This window comes from Piliocolobus tephrosceles, chromosome 9 (assembly GCF_002776525.5).
Source record: "Piliocolobus tephrosceles isolate RC106 chromosome 9, ASM277652v3, whole genome shotgun sequence".
NCBI lineage: Eukaryota > Metazoa > Chordata > Mammalia > Primates > Cercopithecidae > Piliocolobus > Piliocolobus tephrosceles.
In genome coordinates, this window is record NC_045442.1 from 80,630,502 (window position 1) to 80,641,194 (window position 10,693).

Consider the following 10,693-nt stretch of genomic DNA (forward strand, 5'->3'; position numbering starts at 1 on the left):
TAAAGATGTCTACCAAGCCTTTGCACAACCACCCTGTAGTGCCTATTGCTGACATTCTTAACCTTGACGCAAGGAACTCTTTAATCTGAGAATTATCAGAATGGTGTGCTGAAGTTTACATATCTAATTAAAGTAAGACTTGAAGTTGCTGAGTTCAGTTAGATGCACTTAGCTCTGTAAGTCTGGGGATAGGTCCTCGTTTTGATGCTTCAGTAACCAACCCCTCCACAAGTTTCAGGGTTAAAGTTTTACTGATTTGTGGCTACAAGGAGTAGTTAAGATATGAGATCTTTCCTGAAGTCCCCCAGTAGTGGGGGGATTCCTTTTGCCCTCTAGGTTTTGTGGGCTTCTGAGGCAATGAAATCCACGGATTAGTGGACAGCCTCCCCAAAGGCCTTTTTTGTATACAAGCCAATACCTCATCTTGCCAGTCCCACCTTCAAATCTTTTTCAGTCCTCTCCAGATTTTATGCCAAAAAGCTTACGATACGGTTTTTCTAACAATTTCATCCTCACTGGTTCGCTGGAGTGATCATTCTAAAATACACATTAGATATTCTGATTCCTCTGCTTAAAATGCATCCACATCTCCCATCATCTACAACACAAAGTCATAGCTACTTAGCCTGACATGAGTCCCTTAGGAGCTGGCCCTTAGCTATGCTTTTGCACTAGCCTTTCAAATTCAGTCTAAAATTCGAAGTGACCGGAACATGGCATGCTCTTTTTTTGCCTCTGTGTTTGACATGTACTAGCTCACTACACAGAATACTCTTTCCTTCTTGTTTACTTGATAAACTCCTGTTCACCCTGTTCAAACTCAGGGCAGATTGTTCACCGTTCTGGTATGCCTCCTGCGACCTCTCCAGGCAGGCATGTTTTCTTTTTGTTCCCATATGTTGTTATGCTTAAGACATGATCGCATCATTTCTTTACCTTATTGTCTCCCTCACTAAGCTCCTCAAGCACAGGAACAAAGTTTTGTTCAGCTCCAGATTTTCTCACTTCTGTTACAGTACATGATACATAATAAACATTTAAAAAGTGTATAGTTTTTGATATTCATTCCTATTTGTATTATCCATGAGGATATGCGATCTTTTTATATTTACATTCTAAAAATGTCTGAGGGCATCTTTTTAATGGTCATAGAAGTAGTAGTGGATGTGGACAAGATGAATTAATATCTGGCATTTATATTAACACAGTTGAATGTTTAGAATTTTGGGAAATTGTAGCAACAAGCCATCAGAACACGTCTCTGCCTTGCTTGCTAGAGGTTGAGAGGTAGCTTGTTGTTCAACTTGCTAGCAGGTGTAATTAGCGGCAATCCAGTCTTTAGTGGGTAACCACCTCCATGTAGTCTTCCACATATCAGGAGCAAGTTGTTTCCTTGTTCCTCACATTATAGGTGTTTCTTATTCCTCGTGAAAGAGACTTTTTGTTTTTACAGTAGTGGAATTGATTTTCCAAATATAGTTACCAAATAAATAATAAAATAAGACGTTGATTTGGGAAATGATAACATGCCACCAAAATTAATTTTTAATAAAAATATAAAATTTTATTTAGCAATGGAAACCACTGATTTAGTTAATGTAATTCACTAGTAGTATATATGTCAAATTTATTTACAAAACTGTTAAATTCCTCTCAGTTGACTCAACATTTTGTTATTCTTTAAAAACTGGCTGTTTTCTAATTCATTAATATTTGATATGAAGCTTTATTGCATTTAATACAAGTAGGTTGGTCTTTCTGACTCTGCTGTATTTCCATTTATTTCTCTGATAAGCAGTGGTCAGTTGGGTACTGTGAGTAATCAAAACAGTACAAGTGGTGAGTACAAAACAGTACAAATTTATAGTTCACAATAGCCCTTTCCTGGGCATTTCCGGAGGTTGGCTTAATAATCAGTTTATTACCTGTCTTAATTGAAAAATCATCTTTTTATGCTTTCACTGATAGCACAGTTTATGCCTTTTTTTCTTATTGGCAGTAGACATATTACAGTAAAGTCCAAAATTGTCACTGATATTTTCAGAAGTCTTAAATTGCTTTAAGATTTTTAACTTGGCACTAGAATATCTTACCTTGTTTGAGGGTGAAAAGGGAAAACAAATCCCCATTCAACCAAACAGTTGATGATGCCTCCTTCCTGATTACTTTTTATTCCCTTTGGTAGATTTTGGTTTGTTTAATATGGTCCTGCTCTATTTTTTCACTAATCTTTCAAGGTTTTGATCACTTTGGCACAATTATTTTTATCTAGGGAACCCCAGGGAGAATCTGTTGATTTAATTATGTGGTGATTTTAGTATCTTCCGTTTTGCGGGACAGTTTATTCATTTTTGTGTTGATGTACTGTGAAAATACCCAGTGACTTTAAAGTCTGGGATATTTAGCTTGAGGCAGCAATTGAGCTGACTTGTTTATTTCAGACATTCTGCAATATGATTTAATGTGACATATTTCTGTACAGATTAATTTTGAGTAGTTACTGTCTTGATTTTTTTTTTTAATGGCAAGTCAGCCGTATGCCATCACAGCCAACCATCCTCCATGAGTTGATGAGCCTTGCCCTCAGTCACTCCCAATCCAGCCATAATCTAATCCCTGGCTGCTGATCTTGGGCAGCCATTGTCCAGTGCTGGTCAGGGAGGTGGAAGAACTGAAAAAACACACATGATGCAGTATAAATAGATCCGCCCCTTCTGTTGGGGAAATTAGAGCTGATATGTAGATTTATTTGTGGATTAGCTTAGCAAAAAAAAAGTTATTAGTGAGAAATGGCCCTTTGAAGTTCACGTTGTAAAGCCCTTTGCCAAAGTCTTTGACATTTTGGCCCACATTGTTTAAAGAAAGTGTGTGTGTGTGTGTGTGTGAGAGAGAGAGAGAGAGAGACAGACAGAGAGAGAGAGAGAGAGACAGAGAGGGAGGAGAGAGAAGAGAGGAGACAGGAGAGAGACTGAGAGAGAGATTATGCATTTGTAGCAAATACCACTGCATCAGGACAGGCCCAGTAGGCCCTGCCCCATGTATTTTAACTATTTGGGCCATTGAAAGATAGCTGTAAGATTTATAGTTTTTACTAGATACCACCAAATCGTGGAAATTGCATAGTTCCTCTGATTTTTTTTTGAAACATAACTACACAGTGAGCTTCAGGGAAGTACATGTGAGGCATATAGACCGTAAGAACCTTGTCATAGGCTTCTGTTCTTTAGTTCCGGTCAAAGACAACTTCACATTTGTTTTACTCTGAGCCATCATTCAAAAGGCTGATTATTCTAAATTTAAGTAAATGAATGTTTACTTTTCATTAGAGTAGATCTGTTTTTCACATGTCAGTCATAATAGCAGTGAGACAGACCAAATAAACTCTGAAACATTTTATTTGGAAACTTTTCAACAAGAATTTTAAAAGTAGATTAGCATTAGCTAAATGTCTTGACCTATATTTGTTAAATATATAGAATTTCACATAAACTGAGAATATAGTATTTACTCTAAATCTTGTTTATCTGCTGGTAATTTTCATTCTTGACAGAAGAATAACACTTGTTAACGTGGTGTACAACTTTTTTTTTTAACTTTAATGTAAGTAGTATTCTGAAGGTCACAGTTAATACCTGAATGCTTTGTGGAGGTTAAACTAAAAGCTGTAGAATCATTCTGTCAAGCTCTAAGGTTTTAAAATACCTAGCGAATCTATTATGGCAGGAATTTTTCTATAATAAATTAATATTTTAATGTTTTCTTTTTCTCATTTAATTTTGGATCTTGTTCAGTGTTTACTGCCTGTATCATTTTTTGTTTGCATTATCACTCTTGTGTGTGTCTAATTTGCTTGAATATTGCAGTTCATTTTTTAATTAAAAGAAACTCCACATATTTTCCATATTAAAGCCATAATAAGTACCAACACAGCCTAATTGGTATTTATATTAAATCTGGGTGGAATTTCTGAAATAACTTGTTGCTAATGTTTTTTTAAATTTTAACAGCCTCAAGTACTACAGCCTTCCAGCAGCCTTCCCAGACCCACAGACCACACCCAGGGAAAACTAATAAAGCCACAACATATCGAGGCCCACAGTGAATGCGCAATCCAAGACATGCATCAGGGCGTTGCGCATCTGGAAGAAAGCTTTACACAAGTCTTGCAACAAGAAAGCAACTATGGTTTGGAAGAGCAGCCTTTTTCATCAGGCCCACAATTAACAATGGATGTGGCTAAGAGTACACCTTCTGAAGCAAACTTAAACATTACTGTAAATGCTCAAGAGCCTTATCATTTGGCAAACAATCAAATTAGTGACATGCAGTTTACACCCACTTCTCTTCAGACACCTCCCGAGTCAAGTACAGTAGACCAGGCTAAGAGAGTTGGAAGAAATCAGTCTCCGCCAGTGGGTTATGTGTCTCAGCCCAAGTCCTTGCAGCTTTTAAAGCCATCCATATTGAGTTCTTTGGTACCGCCTCCAGTTTCTGAATCATCTCCAAGTAGGACTTCCACTTGTAAAAAGTCACCAATAATTGCAACATGTAATTCAGCAAAACTTCAGCCAACATCTAGTCAAACAAATCTTGCAAATAATCAGAATCTGAAAGCATCTAAGCTCCGCCCCCCCTCAGGCTCTTTCAAACAAAAACAAACAAACAGCCCCCAACTAGAGCCTCAAAGCTTCCAGGCCAAGACAAGCATCCCAAGACCACTAACCCAACGAAAAGAAATCATGCAGAATCCGAATGGCAATTTGCATTCTGGAGATTGTTTGGCCTCTAATCGATATTCTCGTCTTCCTAAACCAAAGATACATTAAGTACATAGCCATCACCTGCCAATTTGTTTCTTGAAAACAATCTGTTCTGTAATAGCTTTATGTGCAGCTTGCTACCATGGTGGAGGTTCCATTGAAAGCCTGCAAATCTTAAATTAAAATGTGGAAGCTTCTACTAGTTTGGCTCCTTCATTTTATATTCTGGTTGAAGTACATGCCATTTGAGCATAATTATCTCAGGTAAACACGAAAGTTTGCTTACCCATTTCAGAGGCCTGCTAAAGGCCCGAATCATGTTATCCATCCCTCTCCATGTCAGAAAATTCATAATATTTTACTGAGCAGGCAAGAAATGTGCTTTGCTGGTTTAGTCCTGTTAAGGTCTGTATTTATTGTGGTTGTCAGAACCTCACCCCTTTTCACTTGTCTCTCCTGTGAATATGGCTACTATTTTAACTAAAGATATGGTGATAATGGAAGATGGTAGTCTGTAAGCAGAGTTCTGGCCAGTGTTTTGTATATTTAAAAAGTCTATGCAAAAGCTTTGTGATGAATAAAGGAGATTAGGCTTTTAATGGAAAGTCTATGTAAGTTTTATTTTTCCTTGCCAGGGTCAGCCAGCTAATGTTACTATTGATTCATTTCCCAAATTCCCCAGGCTGAAAATGTTTCTTATTACATACAAATCAGTTATATATTCTTTTACATCTTGTTTTACAGACACATGCGGTGCGTGCGCACACACGTGTACACACACATACCATTTATGTTTGTATTTGTTACTGGGTAAATTTTGGAGAGCTTGAGATACATCTTGAAACCTGTACCTAAAGATGTATTCATTTGTAACATATGTTGGTGCTAGAGTTTTGCTGATAATTCAGTTTTGAACCCTTGGGCTTATGGATCCATGATAGCCATTTTAAGGTTCCACAGCATTATGTCTTTAATTATAATATTTATATTTATTGATTTTCTGCTAATACCTGAAGACTGAAATAATGAACTTGAAACATTTGCACAAAACTTTGATGGGGTATAAATATACCATATATAGGGATTTTAAACTATTTTCTATAGCAAAACAAGTTAAAATATTTTGAGAAAAATAAATTTAAATAAGACTATCTTGAGAAAGCTGGAGTTCATAATATTCCCCCCACCCTCCCCAGTCTCCTAGGTTTCCCTTTTCTGTGTTTTTTGGGGGTTTTTTGTTTCTTGAGACAGAGTCTTGCTCCATCGCCCAGGCTGGAATGCAGTGGCGCATCTCGGCTCACTGCAACCTCTGCCTCCCGGGTTCAAGCGATTCTTTTGCCTCAGCCTCCCAAGTAGCTGGGACTACAGGCATGCACCACCATGCCTGGCTAATTTTCTTGTATTTTTAGTAGAGATGACGTTTCACCTTGTTGGTCAGGCTGGTCTCGAACTCCTGACCTCAACTCCTACACCTTGTCTATGGTGTATTTTTGAAAGACAATTTTTTAAAGGTAGATTTGGGAAAAAAGTAGAATTGAAGATGGGAAATTTTGTTTTATTAAAAAGGTGCTAGAAGGTATTTCAAAGACAATATTCTTATTTTAATACACTGTAGAAGGTAGGTGTGGAACCTCCACGCTACCATGTGCCCGAACCTAATTATGCTTTCAGCCACTTGTCAGTTCAGTAAGTCTGCCTTCCTCTTCTTCCAAATCATGTCATCTTTAGGTTGTTGACCTGCAGCTGCTTTAAATGAGTTAATATCTTTCAGATAGATAACCTTACAAGGAGAATGTTTGTTTTGAGCAGCTGACCAAAAATGTATCAAACAGGATTATGGCCAAAAAGTCGCTCAAATTTCTAGAGGTTCCTTTAAAAGATGTATGTTGATGAAATTGCCCCTTTCTAAGAAAAACAACAGCAAGTCTTTTAGTAGAAATTTGAAAGAAGTGTTTGCTACCATTTTGACCCATTATTCCCTTACTATCAGATGAATTTGCCATTCACTGGATAGAAACCATTCTTGGATTTGGTAAGAGGTGAGCAACACAAATCTAGTATCTTATTCTTATGCACCAGCACTTCTGATGGAGAAGCAGTGAAGTTCAGAACATTCTTCACGTAGTCCGGATACTGTTAGAGTCAGGCAAATCAGCAAAGCATTTATTTGTTTATGGAGTTGACCCATGATGGCTGCAGTTGTAAGTGGGCATACGTAGTCTATCATTTTGAAGAAGAAAGAAAACCATTCTCACATGTTGCAAATATGTGAATCATACTGTATTTCCCTAAAGTAAAACATACCGTGACTTAGTGGTTTTTGGTTTATTTAGAAGTTGGTTTAGACCCTTATGAAACATTATTTACGAGCTGGCCTTATCCTTAAGGGAAAAGTTCTAAATTTTTAAATTTATTTTTAACTCCCTAGTCTGAGGGAAATGTCTTTATTGTCCATTACATAAAAATGTTGACTCCACTCATTTATTTTTCTCCATTTTTTCCTCCATGCATTTATTCCATTTTTCTCTTATTTTTTTCTTCCCTGTTGGATTTGCAGAAATGTTAACCAATTAGCTCAACTTTTCTGTACCTTTATTGAGTCTTAATCTTTTCGAAGATAGGCTCATCGTATATTTATGAAGCATAATATATTACGAGAAAACAAATCTAGGATGCTTGCATGACATAAAGTATTTACCTGCAGTTTTCCTTAAAAACTGCAAGAATATCATGCTTGTCTGCTCCTTAGTAAATGTTCAGTGTGAAATGGAAGTGAGGATGTAACTCTACTGAATAATCAAAGATCATCTTAGATTTGGCTTGATCTGTGTTTATTGCTTCTATTAATGTAAATCAACTCTGTGCCAAATCCTCCTCCACAGAAACACAAACCGTTTATTATCTTAGTTCTAGTGATATCAATCAAAATAGTTACAGTATATGAATTCTAAGTCCTGAGGAAGAAATTTTATGGGGTTTGTTAAGTTTCACATTTGTAAAAGAGGAAATTAGTATTCAGACTTCGATATTTGGCTATTAATGGGATGCATATCAAATTTTTAAAAGAAATCTTGGCCTAAGGAGTTTATTGGTACAGGTGCAGATGATATTAAGGCATTAAAGGGTAATAGAGTTATGTCATTTAGACTGTTTCTAGTAACTGAGACCAGCTAACATTTTTCTTTTGGAGTCTCATTTTTATTTGTGCAATATTTTCAGGCATATAGGCTACTGTTCATTGTATTTATATATATATTAGAATTTACTAAGTACTTTAACAAGTAAAAATCTGAATATGAAAGAAAATATCAGATTTGCACTTTAAATGAGCTTAATTGCTTGGAGTTGTGCCTGAAATATCGAAATGCCTCCTATTGGGTGTGGCTTTGTTGAAATAAATTTGTAATTGTTGCTGTTTGAAGATATCAGTACAGCTGTTCACAGAAATATATTCCCAGCATGTCACTTTTCCCGTTAAAGCACTAAGTTTTCTTTGAATGTTCCATTGTCGCGATAAGTATTTTACTTTTTTCTCAGTACATCAAAGAGCGCGTGATGCCCCGACAGCTGTCACTTCCAAATGTTCCTATAGCATAAATGGTGTTACAGACACAGGGGTGCACTCTTGGTCTCTGAGCAGAGTTGTCATACTGGTTTCCTGGTCTCTAGGGCACTGGGGATGTACTTTGAAATCACCGAACAGGCTTGCAATTAAGATCAATAAGACTGCAGCACCATTTCAATTTACTTTCCATCTTACACAGTAGTTTTTGTGTTTTTAAATTCGTTTGGGTGGTTATGTTTGCATGCTTATGCACACATTTGAAAATTAATTATAGCTGTACTACCTGATGTTTTTCCTTGGGGATGACGGCCTTGTTACCTTTTAAATTCTCATGCTTGAATTATATTTTCTAATGATCTTTCACATCTCCCTTTAAGTTTTTTGCTGCAGCAATTTGAGAGAATACTTTTGATTAAATGATTCGGATGGTGGGCACCAATCTACAACTGTGTCATTAACTGAAGATACATGTTTTAATCTTGTTGGGAATAAGCTCACCCACTTTCTCCTTGGTAAAGCATTTACTTAACAAAATAATACCCTGAGAATGTAAGGTCTCTAAGTCATTACTAACAAAGAGCAAAAATAATATCTGCAGTATTGTTTTTCCCATTGATTTTAAAAGTCAGTTTAGAGTACAAACTGTATATTAGAATTTGCCTGTAAAATGAATTCTAAAAAACAGATGTAAAGTGTCTCCTGAAAATGTTGGCATAGTAAATAAAAATAAAGTTCATAATTATCCAAGTTCTCTTGTCTTTCTCAACATTGACTCCCATAGTTTACTTTTTCTTTGATATCTTTTTCGCACAAAGATCTAAGGTACTGTTCATTTGCTTATGTTTTTCCCAACTCTGACGCTTTATTTTACATGCTGCCTTCTTCACACACATCTTTCACACCCCAAGCCCTGACTGAGTAGGAGTTGATCAGTATGTTGCTGTTGTGTCTTCACAAATTCTGTAAGTGATCTAGTAGTTTTGTTTCCATTGTAATAAAATATCTGCTTTATCTTAGAATGCTGGGATAATGGTTAATGGACATTTCAAGAAACATTAGCACCTTAGATTTAGAATGCTGTACAAGGAAGAAAACACTTGTAATTTTAATTATTTTTTTCTTATTGTTTTTAAGCAGTATACAAAATAGCTTGAGGCAAGAAAGGTGTTTAGTGAAATGTTAAATAATTTTTAGGAACAAAAGGAATAAGGAATACATATTTTTTCAGTTTTACAGTTTAGTCAGATGCAATAGTCATAGTATGTAATAAGATACAAAAAAAGTTGATGCAGTGATATGTTATTAATCCAAAATGGTTACATGAATTCTGGGAAAGGAGGGAAATTTCATTAATAGTAAGTTTGATAATAGCATTTATTACCTCTTAAGACACCTGTATGAACTTTAAGGCCATCTGAGTTGTTAGTGTTGCAGAATTTTGCTCCTTAGATGAGCTAAATCAGGACTCTTGTGTCAGGACCAGAAACATTTAGACACGCGGACACATTGAAGTGTGTGGGGAGTGGAATTCATTGGGCAAAAAGGTTCTGCTAACAGGCCCCCATCTCACAGATTGATTCCATGCCACCACACATGTGAGCTGAAGAGCTCAGGCTCCTCCCACCTGCCCAAGGCTCGAACTTCCCATGGCTCCACCCAGTTCTCCCAGTGCACAAGCTGGTTGGAGATTCTCTGGGGACCCTCCCCCTTATCTGCCTTCTGCATCTATCATTAGCAACTACTTTCTTACACTAAAAATTTTCCCTTTTAATTTTGTCAACTGTTGTCATTTCAGTTTGTTCATTTATGCTGTTGATTGCACATTTTCCATTTTGAAAATATTTTATCCCTACAGAAAAGATAAGCATGAGTTAAAGAATTGACTTCTTCCTTTGTTAACTTGGTTTAAGTAAGTTTGGTGGGATGTCTTATCTGTGTCACTCGCTGTGCTGGTTGCAGGGTGTACAAAGATAACAATGATACAGGTTCTGCCTCATGGAGCTTAGGAACCCTAGGGGATTTTTAACATCATCCCATCCATTGCAGTGCTGAACCCTTCCCTTGCATTCCCTGATTATTATCTTCCTTTGAACCTACCTATCTCCTTTGACTTTTCCTCTTCAGTTTCATTTCATTCTGGGCTTTAACTCCCTTGCACTATTCTCTTCTTGGATTCTATATTATATTTATTCTTGTTTGGTTGCATGCCTTCATTTCCCTAGAAAACCTGGCCTTTTATTGTCATTTTATCCAAGAACGAACTCCCTCTTTAGCCACTATTAAATACTCTGCTTTCTACCTTAGGTTCCTAGCATTTAATTTTAAGACTTCTCAACTATCCTAAGACCACCGTCCCTTTTAGAACCTC

General features: G+C 36.6%; 1 protein-coding gene across 4 annotated transcripts in view; it reads left to right on the plus strand.

The window, feature by feature from the left end:
• CCSER2 (coiled-coil serine rich protein 2) overlaps positions 1-9,075 on the plus strand; it is a 199,710-nt gene extending 190,635 nt beyond the window's left edge. For all 4 annotated transcript variants that reach the window (XM_023226064.1, XM_023226065.1, XM_023226063.1 and 1 more), the window contains one exon: positions 4,008-9,075. In XM_023226064.1, the coding sequence (XP_023081832.1) occupies positions 4,008-4,826 (819 nt within the window). In that variant the 3' untranslated portion in view covers positions 4,827-9,075. The remainder of the gene's footprint in view (positions 1-4,007) is intronic.
• Positions 9,076-10,693: the final 1,618 nt, after the last annotated feature.